The 22,071-nt window shown below is 60.4% G+C and overlaps 2 protein-coding genes across 6 annotated transcripts in view; both read left to right on the forward strand.

The window, feature by feature from the left end:
- Positions 1-605: 605 nt before the first annotated feature.
- Positions 606-8,264, forward strand: DHRS11 (dehydrogenase/reductase 11). Its single transcript, XM_062216849.1, has 7 exons — positions 606-860; positions 3,469-3,678; positions 5,901-5,995; positions 6,543-6,672; positions 7,196-7,288; positions 7,479-7,544; positions 7,666-8,264. Exons 1-7 carry the CDS (start codon positions 714-716, stop codon positions 7,705-7,707), a joined length of 783 nt encoding a protein of 260 aa, XP_062072833.1. The 5' UTR covers positions 606-713; the 3' UTR covers positions 7,708-8,264.
- A 730-nt stretch (positions 8,265-8,994) lies between these two features.
- Positions 8,995-22,071, forward strand: part of MRM1 (mitochondrial rRNA methyltransferase 1) — an 84,585-nt gene continuing 71,508 nt past the window's right edge. The window contains exons 1-7 of one of the 5 annotated variants that reach the window (XR_009868524.1): positions 8,995-9,647; positions 9,752-9,845; positions 12,122-12,254; positions 12,338-12,457; positions 12,617-12,790; positions 15,250-15,537; positions 21,401-21,817. Coding sequence is in view for 3 of the 5 variants with exons in the window: in XM_062216865.1 (XP_062072849.1) it covers positions 9,109-9,647; positions 9,752-9,845; positions 12,122-12,254; positions 12,338-12,457; positions 12,617-12,786 (1,056 nt within the window). In the remaining 2 variants the exon portion in view is untranslated. Of the gene's footprint in view, positions 9,648-9,751; positions 9,846-12,121; positions 12,255-12,337; positions 12,458-12,591; positions 14,937-15,249; positions 15,791-21,400; positions 21,818-22,071 lie in introns of those variants that run through there. The other 4 variants (XR_009868523.1, XM_062216865.1, XM_062216864.1 and 1 more) reach the window with 4 other exon arrangements.

Genomic DNA, 22,071 nt, shown 5'->3' on the forward strand with positions numbered 1-22,071 from the left:
AGTATCCTATCTTTCAAATGAGGGTACTGTTTCTGTCTCCTAGGGTGGCTGTGCAGATTAGTTCATGTGGTTAAGGTGCTTAAAAGTGCCATACGGAGTAAGCAGGAAATGTTAGTTCTGCATGTCCTGAGACAGCTGAGCCATTTAGGGACAGAATTCCCCAATACACACGCTTCCGTTTTTAACTATTCGGTTCTTGTCGGCCACTGGCCACTCAGGCCAAGGGATCGGGTAGGGTAAGAGTCCTTTGCAAGGTCACCCAGCAACCATGGCATTCAGTCTTTTCTGGGCACCAGCTGGAGTCACCTTAATTCTCCTTAGTTAATTCCTCATCCCGACCTTAGGAGTCAGGAACCGAGAAGAGACGGCGTGTGCGTGCCTAGGGGTGCAGCCAGCCCCCGCTAGGGCCGCAAGAGGAAGTGCTCACAGGAAAGCTGGACCACAAACTGCCGGGACCGGTTTCCCCCGGGCCGGCGAGGGGCGGGGCCGGAAGGGGCGGGGCGCCGGCCTCGGGCGGGATGTGGCCGAGCGCCCAGGGCGGCGGGGCGGAGCTGCGGCCGGAGGCCGGCCAGCATGAAGGCGGAGCTGCTCGCGGCTCGGACGCGAGCAGGTTGGCGGCGGCCAGGGAGCGGCCGAGCCTCGGTGACCCTGGGCGGAGCTCCGCGGTCCAAGTGCTCGGCTCGCCGAACGAGGTGGGCGGGCGGCTCGGGACCATGGCCAGGGCCGGCATGGAGAGGTGGCGTGACCGGCTGGCACTGGTGACCGGAGCCTCGGTGGGCATCGGCGCGGCAGTGGCCCGGGCCCTGGTCCAACAGGGCTTGAAGGTGGTGGGTTGTGCCCGCACCGTGGGCAACATCGAGGTAAGACCCGGCCTGGGAGCCGGGATGCCCCGGTAGACGTTTCCGCGGGGTCCGGCCATGGGTGGTGGGGGAGGGGGTGGGTGGCCGGAGCCAGGCTGTGACCCTGCCCTCACTCGCTTGCCACCCCAGGGCCAGCTGCGACGGGCTCATGGGAAGGAGGGAAGGATGTCTAGCAGGGAAAAGGCCTCTTGGATTCCTTAGGGCAAGACTTCTGCCTTCGCTGTCTGCCCCTACTGCAGGGTACCTGATTCCTGACCCCTGACCCCTGTCACTCCCCCTCTCCGCTTCTGCCCGGGATATTGGCCTGAGGAAAGGGGGAAACCAGAGACCACGGCCTTGCTAGGCAGCCGGGAAACAGGGAAAAAATCTTTCTGTCCTCAGTGGCTGTGGTCACTGGGTTGCTCGTCCCAGGAGCTCCCCCAGCACCAGATGAGCAGGAGCTGAGGTTTTGAGTTTGGACCCAGGTTGGAGTGGGGCTGGAGCTTTTCTGAGGTCCCCTCTCCAAATTCCCGCGGCAGAGGGCTAACCAGTGGGCCTAAGGGATATGTGGAATATTCATTGGCAGACCTTTCTCAAATTCATTTACTTAAAGTGACTTCATTTTATGACATCTCACTTTTTTTTAAAAAGATTTATTTATTTTATTTGAAAGCAGAGTTATAGAGAGGCAGAGGCAGAGAGAAAGAGGGAGGTCTTCATCCGCTGGCTCACTCCCCAAATGGCCGCAAAGGCCAGAGCTGAGCTGATCCAAAGCTAGGAGCCAGGAGCTTACTCCTGGTCTCCCACAAAGGTGCAGGGGCCCGAGGACTTGGGCCATCTTCTACTGCTTTCCCAGGCCACAATAGAGAGTCGGATCGGAAGTGGAACAGCTGGGATATGAACCGGTGCCCATGTGGGATGCCAGCACTGCAGGCCAGGGCTTTACCCACTATGCCACAGAGCCAGCCCCTCAAATTCACTTTCCTAGGTGGCACCGAGTAGGCGAAATAGGGCAATGAACATGTAAGCCTGAGAGAACAAAGCAGTGGACCCGGGACTCTTTTTTTTTTTTTTTTCTTCCTTCACATGGGGTTGGGAGCCCCTAGGATGATAAGCAACAAGAGCTCAGAGAAAAGTGACACGAAATGGGCTCTTTTGGAGCAAAGAGGAAAGAGAGGAGAGAAATTTCTGTCCTAAGTTTGGATTTGCCCTGAGGGTTTGGGCCAGTGCTTAGCTGCAGGGCTGTATCTCTGCCCCAGCTCAAAGTCCCCAGGCAGGAAAAGGGTGAGGACACCTTGCGTGGGGGCAGGAAGGAGGACTGTCCCCTCCCATGCTGCTGGCCAAAGGTACTACGCTTTATAACCTCCCCGATAATCCCAAGGTCACCTGGCTCCACCAGTGCCCCACTCTGCCGCTCCCGTCTCATATGCTAGGAGCTCGGCTCTCAGCCCCAGCCTTGGAGCCTAGAGGATCAGACCTGGGATAGGCTCACGGGGCTCCCCAGCTGTGAAGTCGCTCTTGCCTTCTCTTCCTACCTCCCGACCCCCAGCTGGCTAGGAACCCGGATCACTCCGCCCCAGGATAACTCCACGGCAAGGGGGAGAATGTCTGTGACGTAGGGCAAGTGAGACGGGGGGCGATGGGTCAGGTGGCACAGGGGACAGTAAGAAGGCAGTGAGAGGGCGGATGATGTTCTTAGCCCCTGAGGTGGTTGTGAGGAGTTAAAATGAGGTGAAGCGGGGTTTCTGAGGCCAGAGCGGTACACCTGTTGAGCTTATGGATGGATGGAGTTAAAGCAGAGAAGGTGCTCCTAGCTTGGTTTGGGAGCTGGAAGGGGCTGTGCCCTGGGCAGCTGGCCAAGCTGGCCTTCCTCTAGGGCACTGGGCACTACCCGCTTCCACACTGTACCCCTCCCCTTCGTGGGCCCAAGTGCCCAGTCACTGGACTGCTAGGCCAGCCAGCCTGTTTTCTTCCCGCTCCTGAATGCCAGCTCCCCCCATGGCCATCTGTCAGGGCTTCTGCTCTCTCAGGCTCCTCCGTGCACCGCAGGCCCTGGACATGCGCACGGGCAGCTCCATGGCACCTGCCACTTGTTCTGCCTCACGGCTTCTCCTGAAGACCTTGGGGTAGAGGGTGGTGTGCCAGGGCTTAGAGGGAGAAAGGTCAGGGCATGGGCAGGGAGCGCAGAGGCTGGCGGCCAGCCGGCGGGAGGGGACACTGGGTGTAGCCTGGGAGGGAGGGCAGGGGTTCAGAGGTGAGCGCTTCTGGGAAGGATTGGCTGACATGGAGACCTGGCACGGGTGGGGGAAGCAGGAGATCGGGTGGCAGGTGCCTCTCTCCCCGTGGGCAGAGGAGGTGCTTGTGCTGTGGGAGAGGCAGCAGAGGGCTGTGAGCCTATCGCGAGGCCCGGCTGCTTCTGAGAACTGAGGCCTCACGTTCCTCCGCAGGGTTCCTCCTGCGAGCGCTCACCTTTCCCCCTCCTGCACTCTGGGCCTGCTCTCCTGGCCTGGACTTTGACCAAACAGGACAAGCGCTGTGTGGCTGCAAGGCGGCTGCTAGGAGTGGGGGAGGGATGGGGAGGTGTGGGAGAGAGCAGCTCACCCAGTTAGACCCCCGTTGGGTTTCGCAGGAGCTGGCCGCTGAATGCAAAAGCGCAGGCTACCCCGGGACGCTGGTCCCCTTCCGATGTGACCTGTCCAGTGAGGAGGACATCCTGTCCATGTTCTCGGCGATCCGCTCTCAGCACGGCGGGGTGGACATCTGTATCAACAACGCCGGCTTTGCCCGGCCGGACACGCTGCTGGCCGGCAGCACCAGTGGCTGGAAGGACATGTTCAATGTAAGGGCTCCAGGCCCGGGGCCGGGGTGGGGAGGAGGACCCCGGGCCGTCCTGGCTGCTCCTGCCGCTTGCCCTGAATGGCCTCTTTCTTCAGCTGCTCCCTTCCCGGGAGTAGTTCTTACAGTCTAGGCCAGTTTCCTTGTGTGTGAAGAAGGCTCCGTATGGGAGAGAGTGCTGTTTCTTGAGTATCCCCACGTGTCAGCGTTGTGGGTATTGAGAATGTGTTTTATGGGAAGACCGAAACAGAGCAGCACCGGCATCTGTGGCTTCGGGCAGCTTAGCCGTCATCTCTGAGCCTCTTGTAACTTATTTGGGATGAACACACCTATGTCATCAATATCTGGGATCACAAACTCCAGTGTGCCGTGAGGTCAGGCAGGTCCCTGATGGCAGGAGGTCCGTAGGGTGTGGGCGAGCACGCAGTCCCCGCGTGAGGCTAGGACAGCCGCTCCACGGCAGTGCGGCCAGCCAGATCGTAACATTGCTTTGAGAGAAGTGGACCATTGTATTTTTATGACACCACACCTCTCCCCATTCACTACAATGACATTTCCAAAAGGGCAATAATTTCTTGTCTATTTTTTCCTCTGGTGTAGCACCAGCCTGTATTTATTAAATGAAGGAAACTCTTTAGTGCATGTTGGAAAGGTATTAAAATGCTTAGAATTTGTGTCCAGGCAGGCATAGCCTCCAGGCTGCAGGTTTTCAGCTGCCTGGCTCTACTCTGGTTGGTGAGACTAGGGCACAAAGTGTTCTGAGAACTTGACACCAGGCCTCTTTTCTCCCAGAATCCTCTTCACCTGATAGAGGCTGGGGCCTGGAAGTGCAGCCCTCTTCTGGGAGGACCTCTGGGGAGTGGCATTCCTAGTCCTCACTTGTAGCAGGAGCATCTGTAACCCGGGTCGCCTCTGGCCGTGTGTAACCCAGTGTCAGCATGAATACTACTTAGAAGCCCCACCCCAGTCCCAGCCCCTAGACCCCGGAGACTCCCCGATATGGTCCCAAGGCATTCATTTCTCCTCCCACTGCCCCCAGAAATGAGTTTTCTTTTTTTTTTTATTTTTATTTTTATTTATTTATTTATTTTGACAGGTAGAGTGGACAGTGAGAGGGAGAGACACAGAGAGAAAGGTCTTCCTTTTTGCCGTTGGTTCACCCTCCAATGGCCGCTGCGGCTGGCGCCATCTCGCTGATCCAAAGCCAGGAGCCAGGTGCTTCTCCTGGTCTCCCATGGGGTGGAGGGCCCAAGCACTTGGGCCATCCTCCGCTGCACTCCCGGGCCATAGCAGAGAGCTGGCCTGGAAGAGGGGCAACCGGGATAGAATCCGGCGCCCCAACCGGGACTAGAACCCAGTGTACCGGCGCCGCAAGGCAGAGGATTAGCCTGTTAAGCCACGGCGCCGGCCCAGAAATGAGTTTTCTACCCTGCAAGCCCACATTGCTAACAGGATAAGCAACTGGGCTGAACACCTCCCCTGTCCCAGTGCCCATCTCTTCCGTTGACACTGAGGGTGACCTGTTCCTCCCACGCCGCTCTGACACCTGATAAAAGGGGGTGCCTCTACTCCCCAGCCAGCCCCCTGTCTTCCCAGGAGGAGAGAGCCGAGGCCTCGCTGACAGCTTTATCTCTGCCTGTCCTCGTGGGTGAGGCCAGAGGGTGGGGCCGGCCAGGCACCATCCGGCAGGCACTTCTGCAGGCCTCTGTTCCAGCCAGGGTGGGACCGGGGTCACCTCTGCCAGCCGGGGTGGGAGCGGCTCGTTACCCCACCTCCTGAAGAGTCTGCGCCGCGTGACATGGGCGGAACACGGGCTGACGGAGGGCCAGGCCTGCTCTCCCCGGCTTATAGTCACGAGGAGGAGGGGGTGGGAGCGCAGCAGAGGAGCTGAGGCGATGGAAGGGGCTGGGGTCTGTGCCTGCACAGGGAGACTTCTCGGCCACCGTAGGCAGGCTTTCGGCTTTTGAGGAAGGAGCAGGGCCAGGGCCGCTGTCCCTCAGAAGCCAAGGGTGGGGGTTGGGGAAGGGAGTGAGTAGACTCCCTGAGGCACAGGAGCCAGCCAGGAGTGTCCTGGGTCCAGGAAGCCTGGGGCATCAGCCAGGAGAGGAGCTGCTGCTGCTGGGGGCGGGGCGGGGCTGTCAGTCTCTGGGACGGCCCCACCCACCACCCCTCGCTGCTGCTGTGGCCCTGGGCTGCAGACACCCCTGTGCCCTCCCTGGCCTGTAGGTCAATGTGCTGGCCCTCAGCATCTGCACCCGGGAAGCCTACCAGTCCATGAAGGAGCGCGGCGTGGACGACGGCCACATCATTAACATCAACAGGTGAGCGCTCGCCAGCTGGGTCACCGCTGCCGCTCGCCTGGGAGCCAACACCCACGTGGCAAGGTCACGGTGAGGGAAGGCACGACGTGGTCAAGCGCTATCCCCTGGCTCGCTGGGGAAGGCAGCTCGGCCTTCCCTCTGAGTGCGGCCTGCTGGCTGTCCCAGGGCGGAGCAGCTCCGCTCTGCAGGCCCTGGCTGAGCTCTGGCCGTGGCCCGGAGAAAGGCTGTGTCGCCTCTGCCATCGGGGGCTCAGAGGGAGGGCGGATGGGGCCTGTGCCTGAGCCACATCAGTGAGCACCCAGATGAGGCTGAGGGATTCTGGCTTCCTGCATTCTGTGGTCAGTACAGGATGACTTCCTGGAGGAGGCGGTTGTTGGGAGCTGCATGAATAATGAGCTAGAGCATCGGGCTGGAGCTGGCCCCAGCGGTGCCCTCTAGATGGCTTCCCTGTTGGCCTCTGTGGTGGGCTTGGCTGCAGGGGGACAGCAGGGGCACTGCGGTCTCCCTGGGGCTTCACTTGGCTTTCCCCTCCCCTCCTTCCACCCAGCATGTCCGGCCACCGAGTGGTACCCCAGTCCACGGGGCACTTCTATAGTGCCACCAAGTATGCCGTCACTGCGCTGACAGAGGGACTGAGGCAAGAGCTGCGGGAGGCCCAGACCCACATCCGCGCCACGGTGAGGGTGTGGCCTAGCCCTGGTGGGGATGGGTGGGCAGAGACGCCCGCCCCACCCCATGCCCAGGGTGCACCGCTTCCAGCCCCTGGAAGCAGACAAGTGCGGAGCTCCTGGGCTCTGCGCTCCTTGAGGGTCCTCATGTCACTCACCCAGGAGCCAGCGGGTGGGACGGGCCGGCTTGAGGGGAACATGGTGGGCGGAGCCTAGCAGAAGCAGGGGACTGGAACATCAGGTGCACAGCAGCTGGACACCAGGCCCCTTGAAGACTGCATGGCCTTGGGCAAGTCCCGAACCTCTCCGAGCCTTCATCTTCTCATTTGTCAAATGGAACTGCTGCTATCTAGTGGGGACACGATTCTGTAAAACATTGACTTGCCACATAGGACGGCACAGCTAGCGCGCATCCCAGTCACCACTGGCGGCAGTGGCGGGGCACTGGGCCAGCCTGTGGTCTCCCGCTTTTCCCCACTCTCCCTGTGGCCCGGCCAAGCTCCGTCCTGAGCAGCCTTCTCTGCTGGTCCAGTGTATCTCTCCAGGCTTGGTGGAGACACAGTTCGCTTTCAGACTCTACGACAAGGACCCTGAGAAAGCAGCCGCCACGTATGAGCAAATCAAGGTGGGGCCCGGCTCGGTCCCTAAGTGAAGGCAGAGGGAACCCTCCTAGCCAGCTTGTCACCCTTCCCGGAGGGCCGGAGTGGGAGGGAGTGCCGGGAGGGACCCTGGTGGTGGAGGGGAACGGGGTGGGGGTGGTGGGGTGGTGTCCACTCTGTCCTTGTCTCAAACCCCCCTCCCCCCCATGCTCTCAGTGTCTCAAAGCTGAAGATGTGGCCGAGGCTGTTGTCTACGTCCTCAGCACCCCTCCGCACGTCCAGGTGAGTGTCCTCGGGTGTCCGCCCCTTGGAGGAGCCCAGGCGTCCCCGGAGGAGGGGAGCCGGGAGGTCAGATGGCCGCGGGGAGAGTGTCTGGGCTGCCCCCCACCTGTGCCTTCCACAGATCGGAGACATCCAGATGAGGCCCACAGAGCAGATGACCTAGAGCCCGCAGGGAGCTCCTCCCTCCCCACCCCGCAAGGCTTGGCTCCTGCCTCTGGATTTCAGATACTGATTGCTGCACCCTGGGTCCCATTCCTGCCCCCACTCCCCCAAGGGCTAGAAACTTTGTTGGAGGTTTTTGTATCACTTTGTCAGATTGTTTCCATAGCAAAGGTGAAGGGCTGGGGCCAGGCGGTGGCGCCCCAGGTCATTTTTCTGTCGGGCTTGGTTCCTTGGCCTTTGCTGTCCTCAGTCTCTTCCCTTTGATCTGGGAACAGGGCTGTGGCCCAAAGCGGGACTGCTCCTGTCTTCTTGTCTGCCAGCCCCTGGCCCTCAGGGTACTGCTGGCGGAGGGAGGCCCTCACTTTCTATCTGAGTGGTTATCCTGGGCCCCAGGCTTCCTCCTCTCCCTGCCCCACTGCCCCCACTGCCCCTGCTCTCCCTCCAGTGTTGGCATCTGGGCTGCTGCTGGGGTCATCACCACCGCTGCCTGTGCCCGTGTCAGGCCCAGCTCCCAGAGGAGCTCACTGTGATCATTAAAGAAAAATCACACCAACCGGCCTCGGCTTCAGAAGTGTGTCTCGGTTCTGCCGCTCTGTGGTTAAGGAAGGTCCCTGCAGGGGAGGGGAAGGCAGGTGGCCTTGGGGCCTTGCCCCTGAGTGTGGATGGCCTCAGGTGGGCTCAAGATTGGGGGGGGGGGGTGTTCCTGCTGCGTCTTCACAATGGGTAGGGATTTGCCAAAGACACAGAGAAGGCAGCTGGGTGTGCAAGGCTGGAGGCAGAGGAGCACCAGCACTGTGCAGACACAGGAGTAGGTGCGGTACAGGGCGGGCTGGAAAGGGTGGCTCCTGTCTGGATCCCTGAGGGTAGGCCAAGGGCGCCAGCTAGCTTGTCAGCAGGCAGTCACAGGCCCTGAGCTGCCACGCAGGAAGACAAGAAGACAATCTATAGACAAGAAGACAAGGAACAGGAGGTGTGACAAAAAGCCTGGGGGGAAGCCACCAGCCCCTGAAGCGGGGAGGGAGGCGCCGAGACGGACTCCGTGGAACAGGAGGATGATCTCATCCTCTTGAGGTGTCTCTTGCTGGTGTGTGGTAAATGCAGCCCCCGGCCCTCTCCCCCCAAACCTCCCGGGATCTCGGGATCTCGAAGGTCACAGCAGAGTGAGCCACACCTTGGAGCGCTTCGGCCGCCGCTCAGCCAGCCCCGCAGAGGGCGCTGTGGGGACGCCCTGGGGGCCGGGCATGCGCGAGACGCCGCCGGGCCGGGGGCGGGGCCGCCCGAAGGCGGAAGCTCGGGAGGCGTGGAGCCCGGCTCGTGGCTCAGCGGAGCGGGGTTCCGGCTGGGGCAGCCGTCGCCTCCCCTGCTTCCCAGTGCCCGGGAGTGAGCCCCGGGCAGCGGGGCCATGGGGTTGCTCCCGGCCGTCCGGGGCGCCACCCGGTGCTGCTCTGGTCGCCTCATGACCCGCGCTTTCTCCCAGGAGGCGCGGCCGGGTGGGGAGGAGCTCGGCCGCCTGCGGCTGGATGACCTGGCGCCGGCTGCGCGGCTAGAGCTGCTGTTTGGCCTGTCCCCGTGTCTCCTGGCCCTGCGGGCCGCCCGCCGCCGCGTGGCGCGGCTGCTGCTCCAGGCCGGGAGGGCCGTGCCGCAGGGGGAGCGCGCGGAGCTGCTCCGGGCGGCCGAGGCGCGGGGCATCCCGGTTCTGCGGCCCAGACGGCAAAAGCTGGACGCCCTGTGCCGCCACCAGGTCCACCAGGGCGTCTGCATGGAGGTGAGCCCTCTGCAGCCCCAGCTCTGGACTGAGACCACGGGGGCGGGCCCAGGTGCCGACCCCCAGCAGCTGTGGCTCGTTCTCGACGGGCTCCAGGATCCCCGGAATCTTGGGGCCGTGCTGCGCTCCGCTCACTTCCTCGGAGTGGATAAGGTCATCACCAGCCGGAGAAACAGGCACGATGTCCCTTACTCCCCGTGTGCAGTGGGAAGCGCCCGGGGCGGGAAGGGCGCCGGCCCCAGACTGCCCAGCTTAATGCGGGGAATGGGGCCCCTTGCAGCTGCCCGCTCACCCCGGTGGTCAGCAAGGCCAGCGCGGGGGCAGTGGAGGTGATGGACGTGTTCTCTACGGATGACCTGGCCGGTTTTCTACAGGTAATGGCGAGAGGGGAAGGTGTGGAAGTGAGGCCAGCCTCACCAGGGCGTTCTGCCAGCAGCTAACGGGGGAAGGGACAGAGTAGAGGACCTGTTGGCTTTGCTTGCTAAGGCCTCGTAGTCCCCTTTGGGAAGGGCACAGAGCGAGCCCTGTCTGAAGGTGGGGGCTTGGCGCGTTAGTGCCTCCTGCACTGCTTCCCCAGGCTTACAGCTCTGCCTCCTGTTAGCCTACCTCGGCGACTCATCCCCTACCTAGCAGGTCTTAGTAAGTGCTTGTTCAGCCGTGGGCAGCAGGTGGACAGGAAGCCTGGGCCCCTGGAGTAGGGGCACTACCCGAAAGGATCTGTGAACAAAGGGAGCTGTTAGCCTTTGATACCCAGGAAGGGACCAAATCTAAAGAAACTCTTGGCCGGGGTGTGTGTGGGGGGTGGTCCATGCACCTGTCTTTAGCTGTACTTCTCTGGCTGGGCACGAGGGGGCAGTATTGCTCTACACTTGGCAGCCCCTCTGGCGAGCTTGGTGTGTGTGTGTGGCACAAGGGTGTTCGGTAACTAACCGCATACGTAATTTAAGATTTTCTGGTAACTATGTTGAAAAATAAAAAAAGGTGAAATTAATCTTATAATGTGCTTCTTCCAGAATTATCCAGCATTAAAATTAATATCCATCCAGTATTAGATTATAATTTTAACGTATAATCATTGTAAATATTATTAGAGTATTTTATAGTTATGTGTATCAAATTCAACGTGCAGCACATGTCAGTTTGGACTAGCCACGTTGCAGGTGCCTCATCAACACGTGTAGCTCGAGGCTGCTTAATGTAGAACCGCGAGTGTGTCTGGAGGCGTCTCCTAGCTTTACCTTCTTGTAGGAGCCTCCTTTGGAGGAGCTCTGGCCAAGCCTGGTCGGAGGGGGCGTCTGCTGGCCTCACTTCCAGCCCCTGAACAAGTAGCCCCTGAAAAGATGGGGACACTTGGCAGAGTCCTCCCGTGAGCCCCAGATGGCACCCCGACCTCTTCCTGCCAGCATCCGGGCCAGGACTCAGTGCGCCCTCCCGCTGCTGGGGAAGACCTGCCCAGAGGTGCCGGAGAGGCTGGTGCTGGCCTCGCTGTTGTCAGGGTCCGCCCCTGTCGCAGCCGCCCTCCCTCTCAGTGGCCTGCAGGCATACGTGCCCCCCCCATCACATACTGAGCCAAAGCCTTGTCCAGGTCCCCAGTGCCCCCCTTGTTGCTACACCAAGTGTGCCTTCTTGGTCCTCTTCTGACTTGCCTGTCCACAGCGTCTGCACAGATGACCCTGCCTCCCTCTTTGAAATGCTGACCACCTGGGCTTCCACCTGCCTCGCTCTGCACTCCCTCGGAGTTGCCTTCGGTGGTTCCTCCTGAACCCCTTGACCGCCAAACATCAGCGGGCCCCAGGTCCCAGCCCTTCGACGTCTGGACAGATTCATTTCTTGGGAGTCTCCACTCGTCTGAAGACACCAAATGTCGCCTGTCTTCCGCTACCTCCCACGTGCACCTCCAGCCTGGGTCTTTATCCTAAACTCCCGACTCGCTCATCCAGTGGCCTGCCCCACAGCTCGCCCTTTGCCGTCTCATGGGCGTTTCAGACTTGACATTTTCTGAGCACTGGTTCCTCCTGGGCCCCCAGCTGCCTCAGCCAGTGGTGGCTCCCTCCCTGCAGTCATTTGGGCCAGACCTTGGCTTTGTCCGCGGCCCTCCCTGCTCTCACACCCATGCCCTTTCAGCTTTACCTGGAACTTAGTCCCTGATCCCCACCATCCATACTGCTACCAGTCTGGCCCAAGCCCCTGGCACCTCCTCACTGGCCTCCTCCTGCTGTGGGCTCCCGGCACGGCCGGCAGAGAGAGACTTACTGAACAAAGCCGGACCTGCTCGGAGCCTTTCAAAGCTTCTGCATCGCCCACCCCCTTGCTTTGTCCCTGCCCCTGGTGCCCTGACTGCCTCGGACGGGCCTTGGTGCCTGCTGGTCTCTGTGTCTGGAATGTTCTCCCCCGGGAAGTGTCGCCATCACGTCTGCCTCCAAGTGTCCCTTCATTGAGGTCTCCCCCGGCCACCCTTCCGTGGGCTGGGGTTTTGCTTTGTTCACTGCCTTATCCCCAGGGCCCAGAGCAGAGCCCAGCCTGACCCCGGTCTTGGGGTCTTGGCTGACCTGAGCGGATGGGCCAGGAGTGAAGGGAAGGCCGGGCTGCCCCGGGCCCTGGCTCGGGGGAAGGTTTGGTGAGCTGGAACATGCCTCCTTGCCCCTCGCAGGCCAGAGCGCGGCAGGGCTGGCTCGTGGCCGGTGCCGTGGGCCCCCCAGGGCCTGAGACTGCCCAGTCGTCCGAGGTCCCCGTCACCAGTTGCCTGGACTTCCTGTGGGACCGACCGACTCTGCTTGTGCTGGGTAGGTGGATGTCCCCACCTTTCTGTGCTCAACATCGGGGTAGCCAGCTGGGGAACCCTCACCCTCTGCCCTGTGCCTTGCAGGGAACGAGGGCTCTGGTCTGTCCCAGGAGGTGCAGGCCTCCTGCTGCCGCCTCCTCACCATCCTGCCTGGGCGCCAGCTGCCCCCCGGACTGGAGTCGTTGAATGTCTCCGTGGCTGCAGGTGAGCCTGCCTCCCTTCCCGCTGCACGGCCCGCCCACCACACAGGTGTAGCTCCTCTCCTGTCCTGGGGTGGGGGCGGGGGTGCTGCGTGCTCCCCCCTCTCCTAGGCCGCCCTCTCTTCCCTTGTGCCACAGGGATTCTCCTCCATGCCATCTGCAGCCAGAGGAAGGCTCTCCCCGCAGACGGGGACGGAGGGCAGCTTCTCCGAGACCCCACAGGACCTCTCAGCCCCGTCTGAGGCCTCAGCAGCCCAGCCCCCGGGGCGGCCCCGGGCTCAGGAAACCAAGATGGCAGCTGACTTGGACCGTCCGAGACGTGCGTGTGTCTGAGTCGGTGCGTCCACCCGCGGCCTCCGGGGGGCCGGGTCTCGGCCTGTCTCACGCCTGGGTGATGACCACGGTCTCCGGGGCAGGGCACCCAGAGAGGAAGTTGAGACTCCTGCTTCGCTGTTGGACTTGCAGTTGCGGGTGGCATTTTGTTCATTTCCAGCTCTGCCCAGGACGGGGTGGGGTGAGTGTCCTCCTGCCTGGACGTCAGGGGGAGCGGGCGGCCCAGAGCAGGGGTCGGATTCCCCGCCAAGTGGCGAATGCGTGGGCCTGACAGGCCGGGGGCCGAGCTGCACCTACCTCACAGGGCTGTTGTGAGGAGCCAATAAAACATGGCCTGGTATCCAGTGGGCAGCTCTGCAATGGGAGCGTCTGTCTGGTTCGCCCATTAGGTGGCAGCCTCGCTCTGTGGGCCGCAGTCTTCCCGAAACCTCAGGCCAAGGCGGCCTCAGGTGGGGGTGGGGCGTGTAAGAGGCGTCCCAGTGGAAGGAGCCAGCCCACAGCCAGAGCCCTGCCCTTGGAGGCCCTGCGGACTGCATTGCTGGTTGCCTTGTACCCAGACAGGGTGGTCCCCCTCCCGGGTCAGCAGGGCTGCCGGGCGGGCCAGCACCAACCCCAGAGAGTGTGAAGTGATAGGTCTGGGTGACACCTGCGCATCACAAAAAAATTTTTTTCCTTTCACTTTAGTTGAAAGGCAGCGAGAGATCTTCCATTTGCTGGTTCACTCCCCAAATGCCCTCAACAGTCAGAGCTGGGCCAGGCTGAAGCCAGGAGTCCCGAAACCCAATCTGGGTCTCCCACGTGGGTGGCAGAGACCCAGTACATGAGCCACCTGCTGCCTCAGGAAGCTGGGTCAGAAACGGAGGCAGGACTTGCACCAGGCCCTCTGCCACAGGATGTGGGCCTCTTGGGAGGCGCCATAACCGCTGTGCCAGACGCCTGGCCCGCAACGGATGTGCGGCCAAGACAGAACCGCCAGGGCGGTGTTCCTCACCCTCTGCACCCCGGGCACTTGGGGCCGGTAATTCTTCATTGGAAAGCACCGTGCTGTGTGTCGTAGGACGTTTTGTGGCACGGCTGGCTTTTATCCACCAGATGCCAATAGCGCCCTCCCCTAGAAATGTCCCCATGCTTTGCCACGTGTGCCCCACGGGACAAAAACACTCCTGGCTGAGAACTGTGTGTGGGGTTAGGGGACAGCAAGCACTCAGTTGTAATCCTGATTGCTGTGTGACCTTGGGTAAGCTCCCTGCCCCCAAGCCTCAGTCCCCTCCCTAGATACTCGGTGCCGTGCATACAGCAGGTGCTCAATAAGTAAAACACACACATACCAGCCCCCCTGGGATCTGTCTGGAATGAATTTCTTTTGGAATTCTAGTGGTGATGCCAGCTGACAGCAACATCTGTTTAAAGAGGGCTTCAGATGTCTCTTTACAGTCCAAGTTTGCACTTTGAAGAAAGACAAAAGCCCCCATCAAATCCACTGATCCCTGGCGTGTGTGCCCACGGGATACGCGTCCCTGGCTCTGCCCCGGCTTTGGCCTCTGCTGGGGCTGTTTCACTTGGGCGGCACCTGAGGAGCCGTGGCTGGGGGAGGGGGTCACTTAATGGTGCAGTGCCCGGAGGCACCGGGGTCATCGTTTCTCCAATGCCCCCGCTGACCGCTGCGGCTAGGTTCAACTGTTACTGTCCGTGCCACCTGCTCCTGAGTGCGTGCCAGGATGAGCTCCCTTCCAGCCCCGAGGGTCTTTGTGTGGCTTTCGCGATGGCTTCTCGGTCTCCACGTCTGTGAAATGGGGAGAGTGCCATTATAATGCTAGCTCCATTCACTCCTTTTTCAACAAGGGAGTTATAAAAATGAGAGACTATGGGGCTGACAGTAGGTTAATCCTCCGCCTGCGGCGCCAGCATCCCATATGGGCGCCAGTTCTAGTCCCGGCTGCTCCTCTTCCAGTCCAGCTCTCTGCTATGGCCTGGGAAAGCAGTGAAGATGGCCTAAGTGCTTGGGCCCCTGCATCCGCGTGGGAGACCCGGAAGAAGCTCCTGGCTCCTGGCTTCAGATCAGCGCAGCTCTGGCTACTGCAGCTATTTGGGGAGTGAACCAACGGAAGGAAGACCTCTCTCTCTGTCTCTCCCTCTCACTGTCTGTAACTCTACCTCTCAAAATAAGTAAATAAAATCTTTTTTAAAAATGAGAGAATATGAGAAATTGTTTTATTCAATTTTTAAAAGATTTATGTATTTGAAAGGCAGAGTTGGGGACAGAGAGCGAGCCCTGGCAGTGTTCTGTGAAGAACTGTGCAGCCCAGGGCTAGCACATGAGAATGCAAACCTTGCTCTGATGGGGAATTTCGTGTAGCAACTTGACTAGGCCGTAGTGTGTCTGGATGTTGGATCAGATATTGTTCTGGGTAAGTTTCTGTCTTTGTTCTCTTTAGATTTATTATTTTATTTATTTCAAAGCAGAGTCACAGAGAGGCAGAGAGAGAAAAGTCTTCCATCTGCTGGTTCACTCTCCAAATGGCTGCAACGGCTGGAGCTGGGCCAATCCGGAGCCAAGAGCCGGGAGCCTCTTCTGGGTGTCCCACGTGGGTGCAGAGCCCAAGCACTTGGGCCGTGTTCTGCTGCTTTCCCAGGCACATTAGCAGGGAGTTGGATTGGAAGTGGAGCATCCAGGACTCGAACCGGTGCCCGTATGTGATGCGGGCACTGCAGGCAGCAGCGTATCCTGAGTCACAATGACGGCCCCTCTGGGTAAGATTCTTCGAGGGCGTTTCTGAATGAGATGAATATTTGAACTGGTAGACTGGGGTAGGTGTTGGCTTAGCAGTCAAGATGCTAGTTGAGATACCCACAACCTGAGTTTGATACCTGGCTCCAGCTTCCTGCTAGTATAGACCCTGGGAGGCAGCGGTGATGGCTCAGGAAGTAGGGTCCCTGCCATCCACATGGGAGACACAGATGGTGTTCCCAGATCTCAGCTGCAGACTGGCCCACCCCTGGCCATTGTGGGCATATGGGGAGTGAACCAGTGGATGGGAGCTGTCTATATGTCTCTCTGCCTCTCAAATTTAGAAAATTGTAGACTTGAGTAAGCAGTGAGTGGTTCTGATGCAGCCAGGGGAGGGCCTGCATAGAGCCAAAGGCTGACCCTCTCAGGAAGGAGTTCTTCCTGCCTTTAGGTCAAGTGCATTGTGGGCTCTTCCTGGGTCTTGAGCCTTCTGGCCTTCAAAGGAGAAGGGCGCCCTCTGCACCCTGGCCCTCGGGCTGGAACAGAACCACAGGCCCACCTGCCCTGCAGCTGGCCCGCCCACCCCACGCTCATGTCTTGGGATGTGCCCACCTCTGTCATTGTGTGGGCCAGGTGCTCGTAATAAATCTCTCCTCGCATGCCCTGTTTCTCTGGAGAGCCCTGACTGATGCACTGGATGAGAACGAAAGCAGGTGTCCCAGGCCACCTCTGAGCGGGGGTGGGGGTGTGGTGGGGACAGAACTAAGCCCAGCCTGGAACAGAAAGTTGGGAGAGCAGATACTGGGGGTTCAAGACCCCTCTCCTGCCCGTGAACCCCTGTGTGATGCCTGGAACCCTATCTGAGCTGCTTTGGGCATGACATTCAGTGGCTTTCTGTGCCCAGTGGGTTGGTGGCTCAGAAGGCCCCCTCCCTGGGCTGGGGGAGAGCTGGGCATGGGGCCCTCCCTGCCCCTCCCTGTGCAGCGGGCTCACTTAGACCAAAAGGGACTGAGGCTGTAGATTAAGGGCACACACAGGCAGTCCCAGGACAGGAAGATGACAGGGGGGTGAGATTGGATTCCCTCTGTGGCCTCTGCTAGTGCGGTGCTGGCCAGCAAGGGAGGGTTAAGGACACGGGAGTGGCTGGAGCCGAGGGTATGCAGGGGCTGGGTGGGGGTCCATCCCTCTCCCCTGCAGGGCAGGGCTGGGATAGAGCCAGAGAGGGGAACAGCATGGCTGAGAGCAGGCCCTGGCTGTTAACAGTGCTTGCTTGGTTCCAGCAGGATACATGTGGACACACCCCTTGAATTTCCAGCCCCAGTTTCCTCCACGGGCATAAGAATAGTATCCATTCCAGCGGCTGTGGTGCAGATAGATCACCTGCCCTGCAGAAAGCCCTCAGTTCCGGGAGGAGCGTGGTAGCTTTTCCCAGCAGCACCTGGGGCGCACCTAGCGTTCAGAGCACTGGGCTGGGCCCTGCTATGCACCTGGCCCCTCTCACCTGCAGCACACAGTGGACTGAATTGATTGCAGAAGGGCCTCTGTTCCCACAGCAGTGGAGCCGAGGCCAGCACCTGCACTCTCTCCCTCTAGGACTGGAATTCTTTTTTTTTTTTTTTTGGCAGGAAGTTAAATTGTCAGCTTCCCCACCCCCAGGCTGGGGCTCTAAACGAGCCCCCTCCACTCCTGCAGAGCCAGGCGCCAGGGATCCCCACAGTTTGTAAATGTAATCAACCTTGAGGTCGCTCACTTCCACAGGTGCAATTAGCATGTCCATCTGCTAATCCCTGATTAACGATGTTTACAAACACTGGGCTCCGCGGGCTGCTCAGCCCCTCTCCCTCCCAGAGGAGGGGGGCAGAGGGCTTCCTGGCAACCCCTCCCACTCCTTTCCCTCCCTGTGGCAGTGGGCAGAGCTGGAGGTGCCCACCTTCTTCTGAGCTCCCTGGCCCAATTATCGTGCACACGTGGAAGGGAGACCCAGCGAGCAGACAGGGAGCCAAGGGGGCTTGAGGGTAGGCTGGGGTCTGGCTGGCTCCTCCTTCTGTCCTCTAGAACTTCAGGGGACACGCAGTGGTCAGTGGGCGTGCTGGCCACACTCCCCACGCCCCTGCCAGCCCCAGTGCACTAAGAACGCTGACTTCTGAGTCAGTCCTGGGTCCGAGTGTGGGCTCTGCTTTGGGCAAGCTGTGTAACTCGATTGAGCCTCAGTTTCCCCATCTGTAACATAGAGACACAAACAGGACTTAGGCTTTAGCTTAAGATCTGTAGGAGAGGATTAATGATGGGATGTATACAAAAGAGCCAACACAGTGCTGGGCACAGTAGGTGCTCAATAACTGTGAGCTTATTATTGCCAAGAAAATAACAGAATGAAGGGAGGCTTCCGAAGCTACAAAGATGCCCAAGGACTGCCTCCCCACCCCCACCCGCTCTCCAGGGAGAAGGGCAGGTCCCAGCTCATTACTGGTGGGGCTGGGGTAAAGGTGTCAGATTGGAATCACTCCTGGGTCTATTCGCAGCTTCCCTGTTTCATTAACACCTCCCTGGTGGTCTGCAGCTCATCCTGCTGGGGGAGGGGCTCCAGAAAGTTCTGCCTCCCACCCAGCCCAGGGCCCCTGGCTTCCAGGCCTCCATTCCAGAGGCATAGGCAGGGGCTGTATGCCCTGGTCGGGGGGCCTGCACCCCTCAGCCTCCCCCACCAACCTCTGCCCTGGGTGGGTGTCCATCCCTCCACCTCCCCTTCCCTAGGAACCTTACACAAGCCTGTGAATACAGCTGGGTCCAGGGCTCCAGGCCTGGCCCCCTTCCTAGCCGGTGCCTCTGCGGGATCGGGGGAGGGGGGGAGCAGGCCGGGCGCGCCGTGCCCCCACTTCACTGCGGCAGCGTCTCCGGAGCGGGGGATTTATTCCCTGAGCTCTCCAAGGGCCGCTGCTAAACGAGCGTCCTCTCGGCCATGCTCTGAGGAGGGTTTATGGAAATGCCTGTCCTTGGCCCCTGCCCCCGGCCTCTCCGGCACAAGATTCCATTTCAGAGCCACCCTCCACCAGCTGCCACCAGTGGCCGGGAGGGGCTGGGCTCTCTCCTGGCCCCTCAGGCCCTGCGGTTTTTGCTGAGGCTTGTGGTTTATCTGCACTCTGCAAAGGATGGCCCGTGCGCTGATCAGTTTCCCTTAGAAGGGGGAAATCGTGGGGCAAGCGGCCTTACGGGTCCCTCTGCTCCCTCCATCAGCCCCCACAAGCCTCTGCAAACAAATGCCCTGCTCCCCAGACCACCAAGGCAGGAGGCAGCGTTGCTCACTCTGCACGGCGCCAGGCACGTGTGCGTGTCTCAGCGTGATGCGTGGACGAGCAACCAAGGCCTGAGGTTGAAGACTATGTGCCTCTGCGCGCTTCCAGCCGTCCGAGACCTTCTGTGTTCCCACGGCACGGGAGGAGACAGATCCCCGACGATCCCCGAGCCGCAGCTGCTCTGGATTCTCGGGGACTCCCTGAGGGCTGAGAGGAGGCAGTGTGGGCCCCTCCACCCCCGTACTTTGCTGGGACCGTCTGCATCCAGCCCTTGTGTGATGGCCCCTCTCATGGCCGGGGACACCAGCGTGGGGCAGGTGCTGTGCAAGGGGCTGGGTCTTGTTTAAATCAGAGCCCTCAGCAGTCTCCCCTTGGTGGGTAGGGGGCCTGGGAGCTGTGTGTTAGGAGCAGGTAGATGTGTGATGATGGTGGGGTAACAGTACTAACGTTTATTATTACTGTTAGCATTGTTAGTATTTTTTTTTTAAAGATTTATTTATTTATTTGAAAGGCAGAGTTACAGAAAGGCAGAGCGAGAGAGAGAGAGGTCTTCCATCTGCTGGTTCATTCCCCAAATGGCCACAATGGCCAGAGCTGGGCCGACCCGAAGCCAGGAGCCAGGAGTTTCTTCCAGGTCTCCCACATGGGTGCCGGAGCCCAAGGACTTGGGTTATCTGCTGCTGCTTTCCCAGGCTATTAACAAGGAGCTGCATCAGAAGTGGAGCAGCCAGGACTCGAACTGGTGCCCGAATCGGATGCCGGCACCGCAGGCGGCGGCTTTACCTGCTGCACTACAATGCCAGCCCCTAGTATTGTTAGCATTATGCACGCACCGTGTGCTGTCAGTTTTCCATGCCTCATCTCATTTAATCCTTACGGTTCTTGGGAGTAGGCGCTGTTACTACCCTTGGCTTACAGACACGAAACAGGCTCGGAAGGGTTGAGGAGCTTGCCTGAGGCTGTGCCCCGGTGGTCAGGAAGGTTTGGGAGGGAGGCGGGGAGGGCAGAGAGCTGCACTCTGCCAGGAGGGAATCTGCAGCCCTGCACCAGCTGGGAGGCCAGGCAGGGTCTGCTCACCACCTCCTTCCCCTCCTCAGCCCTCCCTGGCCCTCCCCTGCCTGCCTCCAGCCACCCCCCTGCAGTGAGCCCACCCCAGCTCTCCGGAAGCATCCTGACAAGCTCTAAGTGTGGCATCAGGGGAGGGCCTGGGGGGCTCCTCCCCTCAGCTCCCCTGGGGACTGTGGGTGGTGGTTGGGCTGGGTGACCAGCAGTGGCAACTCAGGGTGCTACAGAGAGCCTTGTCTCCCAGAGACCCTGGGCTCAGGTTCAGATCCTGACTCCGCTCGTCAGAATAAAGGCTCTGGCCTGGGCGCTCAGCCTCCTTCCTGTAGGATGCAGCCAGGAACCAATCGCTTTCTCCCGGAGTTGTGCTGGGACTAGAGAGAAGCAGCCCTGGGCACACAGTAGGCCTGCAGCAGCCCTTCCTTGCGTGCCTCTTCTTTTCCAGGGACCTCCCTCTGTGCCTGCCTCTATGCCCCCCAGCTCCTGACTGTCCTGTGTGCCTGCCCGGGCTGGGTCACTTGGAGGCTGTATCTGTGCACTCTGCCTGCCCTGCTCCCTGTGTCCCCTGGGGCTCCCGATACCCCAGGGGCAGATCGATGGCAGCCGCTGGTTATCGATTGGGGTGGGCGACCAAGTGTGGCTGCCGGAGGCAGGTATTGACGGCCAGAGTCCGTGCTGAGCAGCAGCTGGGAAGCCTGGGGCCGCAGGGGACGTGAGGCCCCCGACTCGCTGCTGGGAATCCTGAAACCTGCAGACCCCAGGATGGCAGAGGGTAGTGGGGGTCCAGGACGGAAGGTTGCCACTTAATAGGTATTTATTGAGCACCTACTGTGTGCCAGCTGGGGGCACAGCGGTGAGCAAGTCAGTAAAAACCAAAAACCCAGCGCATTACCCAGAAATAGAGCAGGAGAGGGGACATCGGGCACCAGGGCTGGGGCGGGTGTGATTCTCAACAGGAGGCTCAGGCCAGGCCCTGCTTGAAGCTGACCTCCAGGCAGAGACCTGGAGAGAGGGAGGGAATGGCCCTCTGAGCGCGTCCCCAGTGGGGCATGCTCTGGTGGGGTGCGCCTGGCCTGCCCTAGCTCAGCCAGCAGCCTGGTGAGGCTCAAGTGCATGAAGGAGCAGGGAGGGCGGGGGCCATGGGCAGAGGTGACCAGGGTACAGGCTGGGCGTGGCAGGGCCTGGGTGGGAGCCCAGGGCTGGCAGGGGCCCCGCCCCAGGCTCCAACCTGGGCAGCCTGCATACACAGTTCTGCTGTCCCAGCCATGCCTGGATTTCACCAACCATGCCTGGTGCCTGCGTCCCAGGCACTTCACTTGCTTTGTCAATGAGGTCATGCTCACAGCAGCCCTGTGGGCTGGGCTCTGCCCTCACCCTATGTAGAGCAAGGCTGCAGGGCGGGGGGGGGGGGGGTCCCCTGAGGCTCGAGACACCCCAGATCATGAAGCTAGGAAATGGCAGACCTAAGGCCTAAACCCACAGCCAAATCATTGCTTTAAAAAACATTTGTTTTATTTTCATTTTATTTGAACAGCAGACAGATTTTCCATCCGTTAGTTCACTCCTCAAATGCCCACAACAGGCGGGTCTGGGCCAGGCCAAAACCAGGAGCCCAGAGCTCAATCTGGGTCTCCCACCTGGGCAGCAAGCACACAAGTACTTGAACCACGGTACCTGCAGGCTCAGAGGGTGCACACCGCAGAAAGCTGGGCTGGGAGCAGAAGAGGCAGGACTCGGGCTGGACACTCTGCCACGAGAAGCCGCCATCCCAGCTGCTGTGCTGAACGCCCGCCCCCCGCCAATCGCTCCTTTTCTTGATGTCACCATGCCAACCATTTGTAAGTGCCCAGGGCAGTGGTGCCACGCGGATTCACGCGGCTGCTGGGAGGCGTCGCCTTCCCGACGCTGAGCCGCTGCGCAGCGCTGGCCCGCAGCCTGCACGGTTCTGTGTCTCTGGATCGCGCAGCGTCACAAGCCTGGTGCACTGGCACCCCCAGGACTTGTCCTTCTGTGACTGGCTTGTGTCGCTGAGCTCGCTGCTCGAAGGGCTCATCCGCGTGCACCCCCTCGCTTTCCAGGCCGAGTCACGGTCCGCGGACGTGTCTGACCGCGTATGCGTCGGTGGACGCGAGGGCTGTCGCCGTGACTAGTGCTGTCGTGAATGTAGGTCCGTGCAGACCATCTCAAGATCCTGCTTCCGAGTCT

The sequence above is a fragment of the Lepus europaeus genome, chromosome 18 (genome assembly GCF_033115175.1).
Source record: "Lepus europaeus isolate LE1 chromosome 18, mLepTim1.pri, whole genome shotgun sequence".
In the NCBI taxonomy this organism is placed as follows: domain Eukaryota; kingdom Metazoa; phylum Chordata; class Mammalia; order Lagomorpha; family Leporidae; genus Lepus; species Lepus europaeus.

What these genes read in the sequence shown, in the direction of transcription:
- DHRS11 (XM_062216849.1), top strand. Translation starts at nt 714, where the DNA reads ATGGCCAGGGCCGGCATGGAGAGGTGGCGTGACCGGCTGGCACTGGTG. An exon ending in CACATCATTAACATCAACAG is followed by an intron (nt 5,996 to 6,542) that starts GTGAGCGCTCGC and finishes CCTTCCACCCAG; the next exon opens with CATGTCCGGCCACCGAGTGG. An exon ending in CCACGTATGAGCAAATCAAG is followed by an intron (nt 7,289 to 7,478) that starts GTGGGGCCCGGC and finishes CCATGCTCTCAG; the next exon opens with TGTCTCAAAGCTGAAGATGT.